We start from the raw sequence: 24083 nt of genomic DNA on the forward strand, positions 1-24083 counted from the left end.
GTTTATCATGGATGATAATACTCTAATGATTATGAATTTAAACATGAAAATGTGTCGTCTTTTTCTACTATACTTCAGTTCATTAGTAGACTGAGAATAATTTTTAATTGTTTTAAGAACTACGTTGTTAATAGCCATAATAATTCCTGTATCATTAGTGTAGATTATGGGATGATGCTGGTATGTGAACTGCAGTGGTTTTCATTTTGTGTTTTGAAATGTTTCAAAGTTAAAGCTTGACTTTGTATGAAAGTCTACTTATTGTATGTCCTTTACGTTCAGATTTGTGATTGAGTTGCTCCATATTGTGAGTAGGCTGCAACAGTTGCGCACATGTGTGTGTACACTCTTTGCTTGTGGCGCGTACAGGATAATGCGATGTGAACAAGAAGTGTATTAGTGAACTTCACTGCTTAGCCAAGCATTTCTGGTACATCCCTTTCCTGGCATAATCTGTTTTTTGGTTTGTGAGGGACTGTGTTGCCAGTGCTAATACAAAGCAGGCAGGCAGGGGGATAGTACTGCTTATTTCTGCAGCAGTACAGTCCAGGAGTAGTCTGACTGTGAAACACTGCAACTAGCTTAGCCCTCCTTTTATAGTATGCTGAGACAAATTACTGCTGCTCTCTTGCAGGTAAGAGAAAATATTGGTAAGCTTTTAAAACTTGGTAATATATCTGAGCTATTTGTCCCAACTGTGTAAGCAATTAAAAAAAAAAAAAAGTTTTTTTGGTTTTATGATGTGAAGATATTCATTACCCAAAACTCTTAGCAGTATATATCCTTTATAGATCATGAAGAAGCAAAAACTCACCAACCTCAGTCAAAACTTGCCTTAAAGAAATTGCTGAACAGGATTAGAAGCCAAAAAGAGGAGTGGACATCAAAAAGTGAGAAAGAGATTCAAAGTGAAATTGAGACTATTGAATCAGGCACAATTGCTAGTGAAGAGAGACCATTATGTGATTTAGAACTTAACTATAAGCTACAGAAAAACACAGTATGTGACACCAAAGGTATGTAATACATGCTTGCATCAAAATTTGTTGTGTAGGAGCAAAAAGGCTTGTAAGGGTGAACTATAACAAAACTGTTTAATGACTTTTCAGTGGTTGTGTTTTGTCGTGTTGCCAGAAAGTACAATTCTTCTATCTTTGCCCATAGTGCATTGTGGATTTGTTGAAACCACAAGTAGGAGAGGTTTTTGCTCTTGTGTCTAACTTGCCTGTTAAGATCTTGTGGAGGAAAGATGTCCAAAATACCTTTGTATCTTTTAAATCTCACCCGAATTGTTGTCGCACTTGGTGTTGCCATGCTTTAACAGGTGTTTGCCTCCAGGAGTAGAATTCTCAGGGCAGCACTGAAGTTCTGTATCTGTTGAACTGGAAAAGCCACATGCTTCAGAGATTCACAGCCAGAAATGCACAAGACAAGCATGAGCTGATGTGTCTGAAATCATGTGGGGTTTTTTTTTCTGCTTCTAGGCACCATTCTGAAAAGCTTCTTTGTAAAAGTGGAATTTATAGCAATTAGATGTTCCACTTTGGTAACCAAATCATTTTGGGGTTACTTCCCATTTCAATCCTCTGTGCTCTTTTGGTTATGCTAGTGCTGAAGTTGGTGAACTTGTATGCTAAGTGGGATTTCTGAAGTCTATTAAAGTGATTAAATTGTGGCGGGTTTGTTTGGGTGTGTTTTTTTTTTTTTTTTTTTTTTTTTTTTTTTTTTTTTTGCTTTCATAGGGTGCTTGGGTTTTTGGTTGGTTGGTTGTTTTTTTTTTTAATGAGATTAAGCGATATAGTTCAATCGTGTACGTGGATACACCAGCATAATTCCTGGGGATTGGTGAGTGCAGCATGAGTGGAAACATGCCTCTGAGGAAAATGTGATGCTGTTTGAAGCTGATAACACAGGATGGAGACTCACTTTTTGCGCAGTAGTGAAATGTTAGATCATTTTGTTCAGAGAGTGCCAGTTTTATACCTTTGTTCCAAGAGGCTAATGTGTGGCTTCTTATTCCTCAGGATGATTTTGCTATTAGGCTACCATGTAATCTGGGTAGAAGCAATCCTCAGTCCTGTTGTAGCTGAGCCATTTCTGTATATTCCAGAAAGACACATGATAAAGGGCCATTAAAGGCTTAAATAATACAAAAACCTGATTTTCTAGCTTATGGAGACAGGCAGAGTAGTGGGGCAGAGATGGTAATCTTTTCAAGAGCACCTGATGCATTTTGTTTAGAGAGGTTGTGAAACTGTAAAGCAAGATGTAAAGAAGATCCAAGGCCCTTTCTGACTGCAATTACAGTTAAATGACATGTATATTTTAGACTCTGTGGAAATGTTGGAAAATACAGTTGCAGCTGAAAATTCAATTCTAATCCATGCTCAAGAACAAGCAACTAAAATTAGAATTGGAGAGGAGAGACAAAAGCTGGTAAGTGGGTGTTTACTTATTCCTATCTTGGTTATAGTGTAAAAAAAGTGATTTACAGAAGACTTTAAGGTGCTTCAGGTTATATAGCAGCTATAGATTCCTTTAACATGCTTGTAACCCTTAAATAAGCTTTTGCTGTAACATTTTCTCTACTTAGCCTCTGTGTATTAACTTTTTAAAAATGACTAAGCTCTAGCTGGAATTTAGAATACAATGGAAAAACCCAGTTTCTTAAAATCTAACAAGTGCTGTAGGCAAGGGATGCCACCATATGATTAAATGAGAATCCCAATTGTAGATTTGCTTTAGGTAGGGTGTAGTCAACAATACACAACTGTGAAAACTTTACTAACCCTGTGTAATAACGTAGCAAGGTCTGTAGGATTGCATTTAGAGTGACAGGAAAAGCTTACGAACCTTGAATATTTTGTGTTTGTTTTTTTTTAAATTAACTAGGAATCAAATGCAGAAAGTCTTTTGTGTCTATGGGAATGCTACATCTATTATATTTAGAAAATAACTGTGTATTATTTCATTATATGTATTGTGTGTGTCTTTCATTATGTTTTCATTTTTGTTGTATCCTTAGAGACCTACCAGCTATTACGTGGTGGTTTATCAATTTAAAAAAAAAAAAAAAAAAGTTGAAATTCAGGTCTTAGTGCATCCTTAAATTGCGGAGTTAAAGTTCAGAAATTCAGGAAACAAAAATTTGACAAAATAATATTGTTTTAGGGAAAAAAGAAAGCAGCAGATCCTCTGTGAAAGTGTGGTTACTTTCTTTAACGTTTGTTTTCTCCCACTTTGCACGTGCCCAGGTGCCATGCCCTGCCTGCACCTGCTATATACACATTAGCTGTTCTCAGGTCTAGCTTTTTCTCAGGTTGCTCTTCCTGATATCCCCATTCAGACTGTCTCGTTAAAGGCTGTTGTCCACTTCATCTTTGCCAGTACTTTGAAATTTTTCTTTGTTTCCATTCTAAAAGTATGTCTGCTGTTGCTACACGTGGATCTATGTGATTTCTAGCTGATAGGTACATGGAAAGAGAATAAAAATAAACAAACCACTTCAGAGATTTATGGAGTGCTCTTAAAGTGGTTATACATTAGCTATTTCAGAAGTTTTATAAGGCTTGAATTAACATTTAAATGTGTTGAACTCTTGATGAAAAGCTCTATAAAATGCAAAGTAGGTTTCTGAATTCAATTTAAGAAAAGGACTTCTTTTGCAGTCTCTGGAAAATGATAATGTATCCTGAATGGTTAGAGTCTGATTTTATCCGTTCTATTAATTTGAGAACAGATAATAGTATATGGATTCAGGGACTATTAGAAATATCTAGCCAGTAAAACAAAATTATTCTTGTAAACTTTGGACCTATTTTTAAAAGCCTCTTAAAATTCAGAAATGCCTGTCACAAGCAATAAAATTTCTTTTGTAAGCGGGACAAAATTTTGTGTGTGGTGGTATGTGTGAGGGGTCTTTTGATTTCTTTGTCATTCAGTTCTGGAGATTCACCCTCATTTTTCTTCTCAATAGAAAGAGCAAATAGAGAAACAGAAACAGGAACAGCTGGCCTTGCTTAAAAAAATAGAAGAAGAGAGAGCACGTTTGGAGGCTGATTTTCTGAAGATCCAAATGCAAACCTGTTTGGAGGAGGCTAAGAAAAAAAAAGAGGAGGAAGAGCAAGATCAGATGGTACAAAGCCACAGTGTTCCTTTTACAGATCAGCAGAACAAAGTGGAACATGAGGTGAAGAATTGTAGAAAATCGTGTGTAGTTTTTTTAATTAACCTTATGATAAAAATCAAGAGCACTATTTGCCAATTTTTGAAATTATATCAATCAAGACAATCAATCAGTCTTTATTTCTTAGACTATGAATCAGACGTTTGTACATGCAAAAGCTTCCTTTTGCCTAACGTAGCAGCTTGTATTTCACATGATGTCACCGGACTTTGAATATTGGACCGTCTTTACATAGTCCCAGGGACAGCATGTCTGTTTGAAGTACCTGTTGGTAAAATCTAATTAGAGTCATATAATGATTATGCATGTACATGTATCCTTTTTCAAAAAGAAAAAATAACGGGGGTGGGGGGAAAACAAAAAAAACCCACCTCTGTTTTTGTCTGTCTAAATCTCAAATGTCTACTTAAAGGAGAGGAATTTATTGAGGATGTTGAAGGAAAGTAATCTTTTTAAAAATCTTGGATCATTTGAACAACCTGTACTCTTCTGAGAATCTGATTGCCTTTTGAATGCAGCTCTGTTGGGTCATTGCTCCCTGACTTTGCTGCTGGGTACATTTACCTCTTTGAGCTAAGCTGCTGTAAGCACCATTGACTTTGACGGTGTATGCTCGACTTGCCAAGAGAGACTGTAGCTGTAGGCCATCTGTTCCAGAAACTGCTTTAGCTTCATTGCCTCAGGCTGAAATCTCACAGACTTCAGAGAGTGGTACAGAGTGGCTTCTGTAAACTTAGGAGAAAGAACGTACAGCTTAATATTGTTGCTCCAGTAGTTTTCTGTGAGTTATTTGTATATATGCACTTAAAATAATTTTTATTTTGATTAGACTGGAAATACTACTGTATCGGAAACCAGGAGTCCTAGAGAAGACAGCCATTTACAGATGATTCGTAATTATCAACAACGCCTTCTACAGCAAAATAGGTGAATTCCTTTATGAAATGGAAGTCTGAGTTGCCTGTTTCAAAATAATTTGAATTGCTTTGATTATTGAAGTTGATGTTTATCTTTGCACCACTCTGGAAAGATTCATATTTTTGTTCTGTTCAGGGTGCACAAACAGAACATTGAAGAAGCTAGAAAGCGTCTCCAGGAGTATCAGAATAAACTGAAGCAAAGATACTTGTCTACTTCTGCAACACCTCCGAGCTCTGTGGAAACAAAATCAATTAATTTAAAGCCTATCTCAGAACCACTTCTACAGAGGCAAGGAGTGCAACCAACACAATACCAGTCATTTGAACAAGTTCATGCACAAGAGTATTCATGGTCGCTACCTGTGTCTTCAGGAACATTGCGTATGTTGGAAAAACCATCTTCACAGAAACATGAAGAGCAAATGCATAACACTTGTGCCGGCAGACACGTGCAGTTTTTAGAAGCATCAAAAGTGAAGCACGGAGAGTTTTGCTTGCCATGTGGCTGTCCCTCGCAGGACCAAGTGGGAATGTTGGAACCCCCCAATAATCACGTCAGAGAACCATCTGGGTTCCAGTTACCATCAGGGTTAGTCACGAAAGATGTCGCTGCAGTAAGAATGCAACCAGAAGCACACGTACAGCATGTTAGATTTGGTTTGCCTGCAGAAGATTCCTCTGAGCCTTCAGAAATGGTGCACTTTAAAGAGTCATCTCAGAAGATGTCTAACCATCAAACAGAGACAGAGGCTGGAGAAGAGCCTCTATTTAAGACACCTCTCATGCCAGCAACAAAGGGATCTCATATAGTTCAGGCAGCCTCAGGTGATTCTTTGGCGTATCAGCAGGGATCTGCAGAGGGCAATATCAAAACAAGCCTTGAACAACACCTCAATCTTTCTGAACCCGTGACTTTATCTCATAAAGAATCTAAAGCACAGGGTGTTGAGGAATTCTTGATATCAAAAATGGGAGATGAATCTTTGTTAAATTATTCTGGTATACTGAATTTAAGGGACAGAGTGTTGGCCTCATCAGAAAGCATCCAAGCTCAGCAAAAGTATTTGAAAGAATTGCAAGAACAGCTAGATGCCCAAAGAGAAGCTCTTCTTTCTAGACAGAAAATACAAGAACAGCTACTTTTAAAGAAGCAAGATAAATTGAAGGAACAGATGCAGAGACAGCAAGAGGCTTTGAAAGGATTTCTAAACAAGCAGGTAAGCCTTATAAATGCTTGCATGGCGAGTCATCTAGTAGGTAATCAAACTTGAGTGAATGCCACCAATTAGCAAAATATCCCATGGAGTGTTGATAGTTTTAGGTGATTTACCATAATGAAAATTTTAATTAGGACTTGTGATTTGTAAAATGACTCGTGTATTAAAAATACCTAAGCAGTACTTCAAAGGATATCATAAGCATTTTGAACATATTATTTCTTAAAGTTTGTCTTTTTATGTGTATGTGTTAGGAAATTGGTTTGTCAGCTGCACGCTTGACTTGTAATTTTGCTTGTTTCTGGGAAACAGAAGAAAAATCCAAGCTTATTTTTGAGTTTCTAAAGAAGCTCCTTTTGCCCTTTTTTTTTTTTTTTTCTTCTTAAAAAGAGGCCATCTTAGAAAAATAACTATTACCTAGAGTCCCTGTCTCTTGCTTCTGCAGTCTCCAAACAGCTAAAATTCCTGAATTCAGGAGCTGAAAAACTAAAAGCAGACTTTTCAGGAATTGTTCCTGTTAAAAATGCTGAGTATTCTAATCTAATCTAACAAAGGCCTTGAAAATGTAAATAATTATGTTTTAGCACATTAGGTTTGTAGACCTAAATAAAATACCTATATGTCCAAATGTTTCTGTAAGCTAAACAAGTGTGTCCACTGTCTTGCATACTTGAACTACTTTCTCAAAGTATTCAATATTGTCCTGCATGGAATACACACACAAGAAAATGCTGGTTTGATAAATGAGTATAAATATAATCTTATATACAGTTACTTTCCCCCCACCTAAGGTGAGACATATCTGCACAAATGAAGAAATGACAGAAGCACAAAAGCCTGACTGGATAAATAGGACTGACTTTTTCCAAGTCTCAGAAAACTACCAGCAAGAGAATTGTGGCAGGAGTAAATTTCATGGAAGTGAAATGATTTCACAGTGCATCGGTCCAGCTGAGCAAACTGGTATGGCTGTATGGTATTTTTCATTATTTTTCTCATTTTGCAGCTGAAATGGAGTTATCTTCCATTTCCCCAAGTTAATTTGATATATATGTATATATTATTGCAACATGCAAAACTTTGTTTTACAGAACAGTCTGAGAAAATTCTATGTAGAGAACAGAAATGGAGATCTTCCAAACCACCTGTGGCAAAAGTCAAGTTAGGGCTTGATTTGGAACAACATGAACTCAGTGTTATACCAGAGGTAGACACACCGAAGAGTTGCAACATTTCTTTTGCAGGTAAAAAAAAAATAAATATATATATATATATATATGAATATAAAATATATAATAAATGCTGCTGTTCCTGAGAAATACAGATTGGAGGAAATTGATCTTTTCTGAAGAGTCTTTGAGATGATTGGTTATGAAATAATAGCTGATACTGCTGCCCTTTTTTAAGGTATAATTTATATACTAGCAAAGTGAATTATAGTTGAGAAAAGCTTATTCTGTCAGTGTCTGTCTAGAAAAACATAATTGAAACAAAAATTCACCAAGAAAAGAAAATTCACTGTAATTCCATGATTTAAGTTCCCTGTTGATTTTTCTATTGGGCAGGGTCTGTGGTAATAGACAATTGTACAATAATTTTGAAGAGAACCATCAGAGTTGATGGAAGGTGTTTAAAGGTTTAGCTTTTGAGCATACCAAGAAAGTAAGTGTGAAATCTTTTAAATAAGGAGTTAGTATCAAGTTTCTACAGGAATTTTTAGACTATCTTTTTAGTTTTTTTCAATTGTAAAACACTGTAAAAAAAAAAAATAATCTTGACATTCATCTTGAGCAAAATAATGAAATAATAAAACAGCTGATATGGGACATTTTTTAATTAAAGTAATTAATGCTAGTCAGAATCGGTTTATGCAGAATAATTCTTGTTGGACCAATTTGGTATCTTGACTAGACAACAAGTTTTTTTGGTGAAAGTTTTGATTGAAGAATATATTCTCAAAAGCACTTGACTTAGTGTTACACATCATAATTTAAAAAAAAAAAAAGAAAGATTAAAAATGAAAATACATACCAAAGAAGTTTTATGAAATATTATACAGTGGAATTCTAGAGCAGGGAATACTCATTTGCTGTGATAGGTAGTAAAAAGTTGGTCTTGAGTTTTTTATTGGATTGGGTGGCCAAAAAGAGTTGTTGGGGGGGGGGGGGTGGGTTGGGGAGAAAAGATATCTTTAAGCCAGAGCAGAGAAGTTACATTGCCTCTGGATTTGGAAAAATTACTAAAAGTTTTGGTGAATTTGCTATGTGGAAAAATCTGTCTGAATTTTTTTGGAAGAAATATTTTACTTGAGTTAGGAATTGTTTTTTGGGAAGTCTATGACCTGTATAATCTTTCAACCTGTATAATCCATAAACTGTGTAATACAAAGGTTTTTACTGACCTGATATAGCTAACTTTATTAAAATGGAGCACTGTATGAATTCAGCTGGTTATTTCTGTAGAATAGAATGTGCACCTTAATGTTTTTCATGAAGTGCAAACCACTGCATTTCTATACCTAAACTGATTACAAATGTTTTAAATTCAGATAAAACAGATTCTGTTGGTGGAGAATCTTCTCCCATTTCGACCCTTGGGGAGTCTGCATATGTGAAACGCTACAGTCACGCTCTTCGTGAAGAAGGCAGGTTACCTTCGAGCATAACAAACTATGAGGAACAAATCTCTAATGGGAGTCCAAGGCAAAGTAAACAGTCAAGTAGATTATTACAAGAGGTGCTGATGATGACTGCTGAAAATTCATATGATTCAGGTGAGGAAATCCTCTTCCTTCGAGGAATTATGCGTATGCCATTCAACACTGCTAATGCTACTGCTATTTATTTGCAGCATATGACCTGACTTGTAAAAGAATATGCGGTGCTATTTAAGTACTGTGTAATTTTAAGTGTAAAGAAGGGTGTTGCAATAAGCATGTGTCTCGGAATGACTAAGTTTTAATCTTTTTTTTTTTTTTTTTTTTTGGTGACCCATTACCATTCTAGTAACAAAAGTCCACACTGCAGTAAACTTCATTGCTAATCACCAGTTCCTCATCCAAGGCACGTGCTTTGTATCTGTACCTTGTTGAATTGTCTGTAAAGAAACTTTTGTACTACCTGGTTGCCCTGCCCTTACCAGCAGAATCCCATGCGTGCCTAGGGAGCAAGCTGCCGTAGAAAGCCACCGGTGTGTCTTCCTCCTGAGGGAGGCATCTGCTGTCCTGACTGTGGGGTGTTCAGCTTTGCAGCTTCCCCGGGGGGCACCTGTGTTGAGCAGACCAGTAGCGTGCCTGATTCATACCCAGTGATGCCTGGTATCGACACAAAGGAAACTAATGCTTCAAGAGGACTCTAGAGTGTTAACGTGCTGATGCAGATGTCCGCTGAAAGGTCAATGTATATACGAAATTGCTTAAAAATACGGTTGAGACAAAAAATAGAAGGCTGAGTGTTAGCCTTAGCTCAAAGAAACAACTTTGATAGAATCAGCTGTTAGTTGTGACAGAAATAAAAATAGTGCAATCATGTAAGGATTACTTTAATTCTGATCTTTTCTGTTCATCTGTGAAGAGATCACACCTTTATTAGAGATCGCACCTTTGAGGATAGGCTGTGTCCCTATGTGACAGTCCAATTCCATAAATAAAACCAAGTTGTTTTGGTTATCAAAAAAAAAAAGTTGGTTTTCTTATAAAGTGGTTTGCAAATGTTCAAAATAATTTTGCTACAGGGTTGTTGAAACCTACGAAACATGTTATGGGTAGCTTGACTGGCTTTATAAAAGGACAAAGGGGACTAGTTAGGTAAACAAAGAAGGCAGGTTACTGAGAAGTTTTTCAAGAGATTGGACTAACAAGTGGATGTCAAGGTTTTTAATTCCTACTGTTTTTTTCCCTGCCTATACAAATTTAGCTTCAGTCTTGGAATAATGTTAACTCAAAGGCTCCAGGACTTTCAGTTGCAATGCACTCGCTTCTCTTCAAGTTTCCTGCAGATTGAAGTGCAGTTTATTGTTGCTGTAATTGAGAAATGCTATGCCTGACTTGCTGGAAACTGGTACACAAAGTTTGCAAAATGTGAACTAAAGCAATTTGAAGCTTTTTACAAGATGACAGCATCTCATGGTCCAGTACAGTTTTCAGTAACCATCTAAAATAAATATATTAATAGAGCTGCAAAAGAGTTTTCAGCAACTCTGCTACCTTGTATGTACATCTTTACGAGCAATACAGCTATGTAGTATGCACCTCCTGGTTTTGCTAGGGATTTCACCGCTGCCTCAAATCTTCAGATAACTTTTCATTTAGTTTGTGTTGAGGTATCCTTTTCAATTCAATCAGGATTTACTAGGAATTGGAATTATTTTGAATAAGTACATAGAAGCTCATTTTCTTTCAACTGCTTCCTTTAATTCTCAGAATATTCTTTTTTTAAATATATCTATATTTAAACTTAAATTATCACTAAAGAATTTTGTTTTTTTAACAATATTTGAAGAAAAGGCTTGTATTTTTCTGAGTATGTCATAGAAGCATTGCTAGATCAGCCGTTATCAAATTAATATGAAATATCTTAGTGTAGCGTCTTTTTATATTAGTGACTATTAGTGAGTATATGAACAGTGCAATGGTTTTTGTAAGAGGATTAGGAAACTTCATGTGAACATCTATATTAAAAAAAAAGAAATAGCTTTCTGTGAATTATGTATTTAAGAGGCTTGTCCTCTTGAACAGTTGAACAACCAAAATTGTTGATAGTATAATTTGAAGGCTGTGCAGCACTCTGTGGTGCTTTTGGTAACTAGTGCAGTATCTTTAGCAAGAAAATCTACAGCCTGTGTTAAATATGAAGTTTCTGAAGGGGAAATTTAAGGTGCATTTTAAGTTGTTACTTATGATGGTAGCTTGGATATTTTTTTTAATTTAATTGTTGGGGTTTAAATATTTTTTTTTTATTTTTTTTTTTTTTTTTTTGCTACTTGATTCTAACCAGAACATGTTTGCAGTTTTCCAGTGTTTGTAATTGTGTCTCTAAAGGTGAGAGCAAATGAGTGCTTTGTATGTGTGATCTTTGACCTTATTCTTTGACATTGTTTGTGGTGGTTTCTACCTTCGATCAAATAATGTAAAGCTTTACAGTTTGTGAGTTGTGGTTCTGTAATCTCGAAGGGAGTACTAGATATGCACAAATCCTGTTGATCACTGCTCACATGCTTTCTCAAAATAAAGCATTAAAGATAAAAAGGTACAAGTTATACAGGTTTTTAAAAAGGTAAACTTGGTAAATATGCTTGGATACCTCATCAACAAAGGTGAGTGTCCTTTGATATGCGACTTGTCCTTGGGTAACAGGCAATTTTTTTTTTTTTTTAATTTCTATAATTAGCTGTATTTCTTTCTACCAGTTATTACAAGAAGAAAAATAACTTTAACCTTCTCAAATTTAGAAGCAGACATGTGAACATAAAATGGGTCTTGAGGACTGCTTCTGGTTAGGGGAGGATGAATCCCTATGCTCTGTATTGAGTTGGTTGCAAGTGCTACATAAACTGATCAGCTGGTTGGCAGGAGAAGAGGACAGGTACTGTTAAAGTGATGGTGCAGTAAATGCCACCAGTGAGGCTAAGATTTGGATTGTTCTCTGTTACAATGCCACTGATGAATGACAAGATGAGGTGGGAACTTCGGACACTCGATATTTCTTCTTCCAATCCAATTTGGTTAAAATGGGCTAATAGAATGCAAATCGGTAATATGGAATAACCCTACAGATGAGACAGGCAGTTTGATGGCATAAATCTCATTTCCTTAGGAAATCAGCCTAAAAAGAGTAACTAGATTTGATACATACATCTCTTACACAGTTCTCCTTCATTACATATCAACAGGCTTGTCTCTATTCATCTTTTAATGGTCCCCTTGAGCAGTGTTCCAGCTGTGATTATCTTCATGTATTGCTACCCTATACAGAGATGTTATTCCAAGCATGATTATTTTTTTGTGTGATCCAAGCTAACCTAAGATTTCAGTTTATTTTTGATAATCCCAAATATTTGTCCATAATTCATTATTGTGACAGATTGTCTTATCCATCACCAATTTAGCCAAGCTAGCATGGAGTACTTTTTTTTTTGTTTGTCTGTATGGTTGGATTTGGATTAATCCTTGTTTTTATATTGTCTTCACTGAGTGGTTTGTCATTCAGTCCTCTGTTTTCAAATTGCACCCTAAAGTAATTGCTGCTATTTTACAGCAATTTCGGTTGGGGCGAGGCGGGAAAAGCATTCTGGATATTACAGCCTCAATTTTTAAATACAAATTCTTTGTCACAGTGTGGTAGCTAGGAGGTTAAAACATGACAGTCCCATGTTGATGTCAGGAAGCTATGAGGACCAAGAACCTTGCACTGTTAGTTTGGAGGGAGGAGAGAAGAATAAAAAACCCTCATTTGTGAGTCACTAAATACAGTTGTTTGGGTTTTTTTAAGGATATTAATGTAATAAAGTCACAAGGTCTGAGCATGTTGTATTTTTAATCAAATAATTTGGTTTATAGCATGAAATTCCTACTGCTCATGCCTTGTATTAACATCACAAGAGCAATGCAGGTTATTCCTTCGGCTGGGGCTGCACGGCTAGAAGGCGCGTCCCCTGGGTGGTGGATAGGGGATCCCTCTCTGGAGGGTGCACCGGATAAAATTGAAGAAGGTGCCGCGAACCAACGCAGCCTAAGGGAAGGCCACCCTGACAGAAAAACCACTGGCCCTCCAAGTCATGGGGGTTGGGCAGGAGGCCAACTACCTCCTCCCGGAAAAAAAAAAAAAAAAAAAAAGTTGCAGAAATGACGAGCATCAACTCGGAGATGGAGAAAATCAGTAATGAAGTGAGGAGGAGGAGATGGAGCTGGATGGGTCATGTCTTGAGGAAAAAACCAACAGAAGACTGCGCTGTGGCCCTTGGGACTCCAGAGCACGCAGCCGCAGACCGATCGAAGTGGAAGAACGATGTTTGCGCCTTGTGTGCCTCCTGGCACTGAGAGAATTCAGATTCAGATTCAGAATGCAGGTTATTACAGCATAGTAATGAAACATTAGTAGTATAGCTCTCTATAGAATTTATATACAAGAGAGTATTAAGTGCTTGAATCTCATCTCATATGTATCCTAAATTACTACCTGTCACACTGATATCCTTCAGAAAATAAAATTACTTCTTTCAGAAAAATATCTAATCTTGATGTAAAGGTATCAGGAAATAGAGAATTCTTTGGTAGCTTGTTCCAGCATTTAATTTTTCTATCGAATTATGAAATAAATGGTCTATTTCCAGTTTCAGAATACCTGGCAGCCATTTGTAGCCACTGCTTCTTGTCATTACCTTCTTTGAGTTTAGAAATCTTTTGTCCTGTGTGTTTTTTCTCCTATGGAGATATTTAAATACCAGGAGATGATATGATTGCAGTTTTCATCCTGATTCAAGGAATTCTCTTCAAGGCCTTGCTCATTTTCAGGATCCTCTGTCTCCTATATTCTACTCCAAAGAAGAGCAGAATTCTGCAGCGTATGTAGACTCAGTCACACTGCTGCCACATCCAGCCAAGCAGCTTGTCGCCACCTTGTTCTACTCAAACCTTAAAAGTTATCTTTCCTGTGAACCTGAAGACCTCTGTCACGTACTTGTAGAAAAGGGGTCAAAAGCCAGTGTTCTGCGCTCTTAGATTTATAATTTTATCTGTAGTGGAACAGTGTTGTTTAACAGACCCAGCTTTGCAGGAGGTTGAGGTAATTATGAAGTCGTGCTGGTTAGACATTTTAGGAAGGCTGATCAAGGAGAACCGCTGGTTGCCAATTAAATCGGTGGTACAGTGGAGCAGAAAGTATGTTGCAGGTGAGAAGAAAGTGGTAAGGATGGGCAAAATCAGTGCCCTATTAGTGAGGACAGCAGTGGTAGAGTATTGCTGTCATCTGGTGTTCAAAAAAAAATTGCTAATTATGAACTCAAAAGTTGCTTTCTGTTACTTATTGCTTGTATCACATTTGTGTTCAGCCCAGTCCCAGGATTCTCAAGTGGCTCAAGATTCACCAGTTCTTGCTGCTGAAGTTGGAGAGGGAGTTACAACGCATTCTGGACCATCATTCGGACTCAATAACATGGTTAGTCATATCAAAATAACCATATAACATAACTTACTCTTTATTTTGTGATGCAATCTTTCTGTCTCATATTGGGAGGCTAAGACTGGGTGCGGTATTCTAGATGCAGCAGTATAACAAGCACCGAGTAAAGAGAGGTAATCACTGCGGTGGATCTACCGGCTGTACTCCTGTTCATACAGCGCAGGACGTTGTTGTCCGTCTTTGCTGCCAGGGCACACCGTGGGCTTACGCTCAGCTCGCTGTCTGCTGAGACTCCCGGGTCCTTTCTCACGGGGCTGCTCCGCAGGCAGGCCCCAGCTTGGACTGAGGGATGGGCTTCTTCCTTCCCAGGCACTGGACTTTTGCCTTTGTTCTTGCTGAGTTTCATGACGTTCCTGCAGGGCCAGCCTCACGAGGTCCTTCTAGATGTCAGCCCTGCCATTTACTGTATCGGATGGTCCTCCCAGCTTAGTGCCATCTGCAAACTTGGTAAAAGTGTGGTTTCCCCTCCTCTGGGTCATTGCCTAAGGTGTTAAAGAGGACAGCTCCTTGGATGGAGCTGTGTCACACTCCACTTGTTCCCACCTCCAGGTAGGGTGTAACCCTTTAATCACTGTCCTCTGAGCCTGATTATCCAGCCAGTTTGTTACCCATCTCGTCATCCACCCATCCAAGTTGTGACATCCAGACTGGGATACAAGAATGTTGTGAGAGAGACTGTCAAAAGCCTTGCCAAAATCAACATCAATGATATTCCCTGCTTTCCTCTCACCCAAAGATCCCATCATTTTGTCAGGAGATAAAAACAGTATTTAAAAAATGCTATGTATAAGGTGTATATATAACATTACTTTTAAATATGTGTATGTTAAATGTATTTATATAAGGTAGTATATAATGAAAAATGTAGGGGAAGAGTTTCTTAGATTTTTGTCTTTTATTTTCTTAGTGCATATTTTAATTCAGAGTTTGGGAAGAAATGTTCACATCTAATTCTTCAAAATTTGGAAGTACAACAACCTTCATTCTCTGTTTTGTGACTTTGTAGAGCTTACCTCAAAATTAAGGAAGATAACATTTTAGGATATTTTGTATGTTTTTTGTTTAATTCTGTAGATTTAAATTTTTAAGTCAGTCTCCTGTATGCAAAAGGCTTAGTCTTGCAAGTACCTGTAAAATTCCTGAGTTTTTCATGTGTTGCATATATGTTCCTCTGAGATCCACAATTCTACTGAAGTGGGTCTGTGATGAGAAATAGCCAAATCTGATGACCAGAAGATAAAATAATCTTCCAGGTGTCATGATTTGTATGCAGTTCTGAGAGGCTTTATAACAGTGTGTGTGTGTGTGTGTGTGTTGAGGGGAGGGGGCTGGGGGGGGGGGGGGTGATGGGTCCGGGACTTTGGGTGCGAATGTTTTGTACTGAGCAACGATGAATCTGTATTTGCCTGACTGTGCAAAACATGAAGGCTTCTACACTTGAACTGAGCTCAGAATGAGATGCGTGGTTTTAAAGCTTTAATGATGAACCTCCAAATACATGGTAACAGGTATGTTATTTCATCCTAGGAAGTGCTTTCTAAAGTAGTATCTACGAACTTAGGCTCAGAGGCTTTCATGCGAGGAATACCCTGTGACTTGTCTTCAACAATTTCCACTGGAAGCTTTTTGACTAGTGAAACGTTGGATGCAAGCCCTGTTGACACTGGTAAGTGTTTGAGTTTTGTTGTTGTTCTTCTAAAAGGAAAATTGTGTGTGCTCCTTATTTTATAACAGAACAAGTCTAACTCACTGGACATAAATTCTTCTGAAATAGGCTAACGGGGAACTTCACTTAAGAATGATTGATATGTCTTATAGAGTTGAGTGTAACTGGAATATTTTGTTACGTGCTCATGATGTTTTTACTTTTATAATAATTTAACCTTGTAACACATCAGGTTTGGCAAAGGATATTTTGAGTTTTATTAAGCAACTCTAACACTAGCAGTTTTCAAGTGGGAAATTTAAAAAAAAAAAAAAAAAAAAAGATTCCCCAAATGATACACTGAAAAAAGTTTTCAAATCAATATATATCATAGATTGTTACAGAGCTATGATTGTTGTCTTGCTGTTAAGAGAATTTTTTCCAATATCTGCTCATCACCATAGTAATTCTTAATAACTTATTTGTGAAAATGTCATTTGAATGCCATATTGACTTTTAATAGTTTTCTGGGAAATACGTGTTCATGTCCTTTTTTGCTTGCAGTCTGTGTTTCGATCTTAAGTTAGCTTTTCATAAAATTAAAAATAATTCCTTCATAATAAATATGTAGTTGCTCCTCTATATACCAACATTGTCACTTGTGAACATGGGAAGTGAGTTTGAAAGTGATTAGACAGTGACCTGTGGATTTATTTATTTTAAGGCTTAATATTGTGTTAATCTGACACATATCTGATGTCATAAACAACCATATGCGTATGAGAGTTATTCCGTGTTTATAAATCAATTCTTGAAGACTACAGTTTTTGAGCCACTGAAATCTCAGGCTGTATTTTAACCCTAATGTTCTAAACTGGCAAGTGTTACTTTGAATAATAAACTTCATAACTCATGTGACAAATCTGAGTTTTGTTGATGTAAAAAAGCTAAGGCAAATTCTAAGATCATTTGTTTGTAGCTTTTCTATTGTTTTTTAGTTGTGGAATCAAAATACCAAAGGTCTTGGTTACTCAGCTACATGAATACATTTTTCAAGTCTAGCTCTATCTTATCATGACCTTTTCTGGTAGCTTTGTGCAGTTCTCCTGGAAGCGTATAGACAAAGAGGGGCTGGTGTGCTACCTAGGAACACGATTTTGGTTTCCTTGGTTCCCTCGGATGTCTTGTGTTGGTATTAGGCGATTTCTGTTTAAGCATGAATAAAACTACTGCCCGTTGTCATAAAGACACTCAAGATTATATTAAAGGATTGACGCATTTATGTGTGATAGGAAGTAAAAATATGCTAGCTAGCATAAAATAACAGTAATAATTCTTTTCTGGTTTTATTGTTTTGGTATTTCCTAAGTCTACATACTCTAAAAGTGCTAAGCTGTACTGACTACTACCTAATTAGATATTATCTACTTGAATCTGTGGAAATTTGTGGTAGGGTTTGTGAGACCATTGATAGGAGACAATTAAAGAAACAAAATCCCGAAGCTCTTTATGAATATTTCAGAATATTAAGCAGTGTCTTGTCAGATGACTTCATGCAAGTGGTTTATATGCAAAACTGTGAACATCTAGCTTACTATTTCAGGATTGTCTTCTGATAGTACAGAAGATCGAATTTTGAGAGGAACAGCAAGCCACCCTTGGAACTCCTCGCTGCCTTTTACCTTGCAGCAGAGGCAAGAGAATTTTTCTGGAGCCTCCGAAACTCAGTTGCCCGAAGGAGAGCTGCACGTTTATAAAGGAAGTCAGATACAGCAGATCTTGGGGAAATGTACTGGAGACTTGAACTCTTACTCAAAGGACAATACACGTTTCCAAGGTATTTGCCATTTTAAAGCATTTTTGTGCCGTGCTCTCATCATAGAGAATGAGGAGTTTACTCAATGTTACGTGTTAGTCTGTATTATTTATATTCAGCTTACAGTTTAAAGTCAATAAGGATTCTACATGTGAGAACTTTGATGCTTTGATATTTTCATGCCTTGCTTTATGTGTATGTCCACATAGCATAGTGTAGTGCAAAAAAAAAAAAAATAGTCTGGTCAGGTATCTGTCTGATCATAGTCTAGTTTGGCACAGCCTCCTGCTCCCATGGCTGGACTGTTTGTGCCGATTTTATCGCTTGTTTATGCACAACTTTCTCTTCGGGAAGGTAGAGACAAGAACATATAATACATTATTGTTCACGTAGGGTCACATAGTTGATGAAACACTGATTAACGGACTGGTGGGGGTTCTGTGCTCTCTAGAAAAATGTAACAATTTATGAAAATAAGAACATCTTTATTAGCTATCATGAAGATAACACTAATATTTTAATTTGAACCACTTCCTCATGGAATGTTTGAAAACCTAGAATCATAGAATTATAGATTAATCGAGACCAGGAAGGACTTCCAGTTATGTGATCTAAATTCTCCTTTCTGCTCACAGCAGAGCCAACTTAGACCAGGTTGCTTAAGGCCTTGTCCAGGCGAGTTCTGAATATCTCCAAGGACAGAGATTCCACACTCCCCTGGGCAACGTTTTAACAACTTACTTCTTCTCTTCTCTTTTATTTTAATTTTGATTGTATCCAACCAGAATTCCCCATGTTCCGTTCTGTGTCCATTCTCTCTCTTTCTTTGACTGAGTGTGTCCAAGAAGACTGACTGCATCTTCTCTATACTGCCTCTTAGGATGTAGTTGACAGCAGAGATTTCTGTGCCCCTTCCCCCACGCCCCCAAGCCTTTCTTAAGATTGAACAAACTCAGTTTTTTAGCTTCTCTTTGAACATCATGTGCTTCATCCTTCCCTTAGTCATCCTTGTGGCTCCTCATTGGGCTTGCTTCACTGTGCCACTGCATGGTTTGTACTGGGAAGCCCACGCTGCTTCTGATGCAGTCTCACAAGTGCTGAACAGAAAGCTTATGGACTTCGGCTTTTCATTTAAAACAAACAAACCAAACCAAACCAAAACAAAACAAAAAAACCAAAAAAAACCCCTTTGCATCAGTGTAGCAGTTTCTTGCTGCTTTTTGTACCTGCATTGTATCAGAAGAAAGAATTGGATGTCGTAAAGATTTTTTTTTTTTTTTTTTTTTTTTACAAGCTAGTATTTGTATACCTGCAGAATTCTACATACTTTATTTACTGTGTAGAGAAGCAAGGTGTGATAAGTCCGCTGTTTTTTTGAGGGGGGTTGTTCTTCAGCAGGTTTTTTGTTTGTTTTTAAAATAACCTCTTTTCTTACAGCTCTAGCAGCTGAACTTGATCTTCCTGAAACTGAGAGACATTTTCCGAACTTACACCACCAGTTCTTTCAGCCTTTGGAACCAAGTCTTGACTTTGATACTTCATCGTCCTCTTCTCAATACAGAATTTCCCAACACAGTAGAGAATTGAGCAAGGTACTGCAGAAAAACTCTGATGGAGGAATACTTTGGCTTAGGATTTCTGTAAGATTTAAATGTATAATCCCTATACTGTCTTCTGTTTAGAAGAAACACAATAATAATCTCGGATATACTTAGAACTGGAAGTGGTTTTGCTGATTGTAGCAGAAATATGGTGCAAAAATCAAGTATAACCTTGAACTTTTTATCCTTCATATTTCTGAGAAAATGAATCTTAAAGCAAGATTTTTTTTTTTTTTTTTCCCCTGCCATTAGACTTCAAAATTTTCAACAAAAAGTCAAGGCATGTCTACATTTCTAGAAGTGGGAAACTGCAGTTTGAATATACAAAGAAGCAGTGTGCCTTCTAGTCTTGAAACAAACGGGCCAAACAACATTACATTGGGGGAAGAGTCTGTTAAAGACAATGTTATTCCAGGTATGTACAGTAACGTCAGATCAATGATCTCAAAATCAGCCCGTTGCCAGCCCTGAAGGTGGCCTTGCTGTGTTGAAACTGGGAAGGGACTCTTCACTTCTCTACCAACCCTCCTGTGAAATGGCTTAACTCTGCTGCAGCTCTCACGCACTGCCTTCTCCACCACCTTTAATGGGTGGAACTCCTAAATTTTGCTAAGTTCTTTATTTCCTCAGCAGTTATGACTTTAATACGAAAGCAGACCCGCATGTTCACGTCGCTGTAATGGATATTGTGTTAGTTACTACTTGGGCAGTAATTATGATGCTAGTGAAGAAATATCAACTCTGGCTGAAACTGTCTGTTTCAGTACTTTTCCAAATACTTGTTCATGCATATCCGTCGTTTTGTAAGTTTGAGGAAATTAAGGACGTTCCATAAATTGATTAAAACTTTTTGAGGTACATGTGTTAGAATCTCTCTGATCTTACTTGTTTTTCTTTTATACATTGTGTCCTTCAAGAAACTGTTGAATTTTCCTTTTTCCACTGTTAAGTTACACCAATAGTCATTACATACTGCATGCTGTGATATTTGGTCTGATTATAGAATTGCTTTATCTACAAAATAAAGGAGCGGAAGAGAGGAAGGAATAAACTTTTAGGTTACAATGTAGTAATTAATTTAGTAGAGTAAAAGTTTATTATTCTACAGCAGCATTAAGTTAACTGCAGCTCATAGCAGGACAAAGTATTTTTTTAATGTTTTGCAGTTGAATTCAAATGAACTTGATATTTTATGTGTTCTAAAGAGAAGGACCAATCTGAAATTCCAAATGCATCTAGCAGTAATCTAAATATTTCTGAAGCTCTTATTTACCAAGCAACAGGAGTTTGAGTTTTAAGGTGCTCCAACAGAAAGCTGAACAGCAACAGGAAACACAGCACGATATTTTAAGGGGTAGATGTCTTTATAATGTAAATGTTCCTGGTCACTTATCTTTTTGTTATTTGCATATATATATATATATATACACACATCTAATTTTTGAAAACACACACTATCTTTAAAGCTGCAAGCACCTATTCTGTGTTTATTATACTTCTCTTCCTCTTTAGCTGGTAGATGCTGGTACAAAAAAAAAAAGGTAATAAAAAATGCCACAAGAGGCTTACACTTTGAGCCTACCTGTGGTCGCAGCAAATAGGACTTGGGAAACTCCCTTCTAACTTCAAAACATTCTGTTTCTAAATTGCTTATAGAAACAATCTTTGTGCTTTAAATGTAACTGCAGTATCTCCCCGTCTCTTACGTGTTTTTATAGTCCCGAACTAATTATTCTTGTGCTTTACAAGGGGGGGAAAATAACATAAGCAACAGGCTAAGCAAGTAAAAACTGTTTTGGGTTGTCAGTTCCAGGTAGATTGATGTGTAAGTCCATCATCTGGAGAATTTTCTAGCAATGGTTGATGTTGCAGTGTAATTTCTCCTTCCCCATTACAGCTATTTATCAGGAGACAATATTCTTTATACATGTAAAACTAGATATTTTTAATGTGTCAATGCAAAAAAAATCTTTAAAGGAAACCTTTAAATGTTTATGTGATATATTTCTGTGTGTATAAAAAGCCTATTAATAGCATGATGCTGGAATTTGTGTAACTGATTTTATCAAACTTGGGTCAGAGGCACATTTAAAAAAAAAAATGGTTTTAAACAATGCTGGTGTGTTTGGCATATGCTGTACTGCTGAAATGCCTCCCCAGAAATTAAAATGCTGATACCCAATCTTTCTCTTTTCCCAGCCTCTTCTGGAAAAAAAAAGTCTTCATTTGTATGTGTAGATCTTAAGGGAAAGATAATTTAGAGTGCAATATCCTAACCTGTAGGAACAGCAATCACTGTTCCAATTTGGATGTTTTCTGCTCTGAAGGGTTTCTGCCTGAGTAATGGTGTTTTGGATTGGTTTCTTCCTGATTTAGAGACTTGGTTGGAGGCCCAAAAGGGACTCAAAGGCCTTCCATTTACAGAGTATGAATTGTAAAATCCACTGGCTTTCGATGTAGTTATGTCAGCAGCACCACAAAGTCTGTCCCTAAACATACTTTAAGATGCAACCAAAAGTGTTGTTTCTTGAACTTGTTTTGTGTACAGTGAAGGAATCATTTTATGTGATGTTAATGGTATTATGTTTGAAGAAACTTAAGCAGACTCTTTTAAAACAAAGTACTTCTTCCTATTTACTAGATTACTTATTATACATTACTGAAAAGTCTCATTATGGAGGGACTTTTTAAAGTTGAAATTCTGTTTTGTTAGGTAGAATTTTGACTCTTGATAATTTTTGAAACAGGATCTGAAGCATCTTTTCACCTGCTGCAATTAGAATCTACTCTGAGTGATCACTGTCAGAACACCGATCAGCCAGCAGACCTTAATGCTGCGTTACAGAGATCTTTTGAACAAACCCCTGGAATTAAAAAACGGAGCAATGAGAACTGTGTTTCCTCTGCCAGAGAATATGAAGAACTGGCAAGAAATATGGAATGTATTAATCTCCAGTGTTCAATGGAAGATCTGCAATATGAAAGTCTGAATCCACTGGAAGAGCAAAAATCATTTTATCAGCTAAATACCGCACCAGTTACAGTGGATGAAACTTTCCCTCAACACTTATTAAAAGAGAGTGTCTCTTCTGAAAAATTACCTGCGGAGGCACCTGGTAAGGAGTATGTGAAGCTTCCTGAAAAATCAGTTTGTGTACATGAAGCAAATAAAGCTGTGGAACTGGATTCTCAGTGCAATACAAATATAAAGGAGCCAGATCAAGGCTTTCCAGAAGCACAGAAATCTTCGAGGGTTCCCAGAGAAAACAGCTTGGAAGACTCAGACGTCCCTTTACAGATTGTCGTACAACAGAATGGTTCTTTCCTGGAAAGACATGAAAAACATTCTAATTCTGTGCCCAGAAGCTCATGTTGTATTCCAGTCTGGGTGAGTAAAACAGATTTCCAAAAGCAGTAACTTGTGCAGGCTCTTCTGTTGGGGTTTTTTTTTTTGTTGTTGCACCACGTTATTTTAGACCTTTAATATCTGAAAGCTTGGCAAATGTTGATTTTACAATTCTAGTTTGAGACTCGTGTGTTTCCTGGACTTCTGCCCTACTACTTCTTTGAGATCATAGCACTGAAATAAATGGCAGTAGCTAAAATGAGCTGGCGTTGCCGTGATTGCTGGAGGAGCTATAGCGTCTCTGTTGCGTCTCCCGCTCTTAGCATCAGTCGGTGCAGCGTATGCATCTGTATTACGTGGTACCGTCACTGAACTGAACAGCCCCTCTCCCCAGGGAGAAGCCTGGAGGAGGTAAATAATTTAACCAAAGCAAACTTAAGGAAACAGCTTTGATGTAGCTTTAAAAAAAAAAAAAAGTTTGCCCTAGAATTAAGTAGTTTAAACTTGAGGTGAGTGGAGGAGAGGCGGAGTTTTTGTTGTTGTTTCGTTGCTTTGGGTTACTTGTTTGTTTTTTGTTTTTTTTAACACTGGTAGATGAAGTCCTTCACATTGGACTTAGGTTCCAGGGCTTGCGTGCATCAAAACCTCAGGCGAAATGCTCTTCCTGCATTTCATTTATTGCTTGGGGGCGGATTTTCCTTCTTGTACGTGTTGAATGAGCCTCCTCTTTCTGACAAGATAACAGCTGTTGCTATTGCTGGAAAGAGTGGCTTATTTTTTTACATTTTTTTTTTCTTTTTTACACTTTTTTACACTGATGTCTTGTGTAATTCATTTTCTAGGAGACTGAGTCAGGGCGTGGTATTATGGAAGAACCTGAGCTCACTCTGATAAGCTCAAATGACATCAGCGTTGCAGAATCAGACATTGAACATTCTAACCCAGAGAAAATTAAGGAGGATAAAATCAGTAACCCAGCATGTGTGGATCAGTCTGGATTTAATGTTTTTACTGAGGTGAGCCTTTATTATCTAATGTAATTCTGATTTTAACTTAGTCTTGATCAGAATAAGGACAGGCCCTACTACAGCAGTTAATCCACTGTTGCAAAACGAGAGCGCGTTAGGGTTATCTGAGCTTAGCAAGTGCTTGGATCATCTTGTCATGATGTTATG

The 24083-nt window shown here is 37.2% G+C and overlaps 1 protein-coding gene across 3 annotated transcripts in view; it reads left to right on the plus strand.

Moving 5' to 3' along the window:
- The window catches only part of CEP295 (centrosomal protein 295), a 43923-nt gene that overhangs the window by 15325 nt on the left and 4515 nt on the right, over positions 1–24083 (plus strand). For all 3 annotated transcript variants that reach the window (XM_082334918.1, XM_082334919.1, XM_082334920.1), the window contains 15 exons: positions 792–1016; positions 2330–2436; positions 3977–4189; positions 5016–5113; positions 5240–6323; positions 7115–7286; positions 7415–7567; positions 8872–9096; positions 14370–14476; positions 16028–16166; positions 17749–17982; positions 19399–19553; positions 19815–19977; positions 22310–22950; positions 23751–23924. In XM_082334918.1, the coding sequence (XP_082191044.1) occupies positions 792–1016; positions 2330–2436; positions 3977–4189; positions 5016–5113; positions 5240–6323; positions 7115–7286; positions 7415–7567; positions 8872–9096; positions 14370–14476; positions 16028–16166; positions 17749–17982; positions 19399–19553; positions 19815–19977; positions 22310–22950; positions 23751–23924 (3890 nt within the window). The remainder of the gene's footprint in view (positions 1–791; positions 1017–2329; positions 2437–3976; positions 4190–5015; positions 5114–5239; positions 6324–7114; positions 7287–7414; positions 7568–8871; positions 9097–14369; positions 14477–16027; positions 16167–17748; positions 17983–19398; positions 19554–19814; positions 19978–22309; positions 22951–23750; positions 23925–24083) is intronic.

This window comes from Platalea leucorodia (assembly GCF_965183815.1).
Source record: "Platalea leucorodia genome assembly, chromosome: 2".
NCBI lineage: Eukaryota > Metazoa > Chordata > Aves > Pelecaniformes > Threskiornithidae > Platalea > Platalea leucorodia.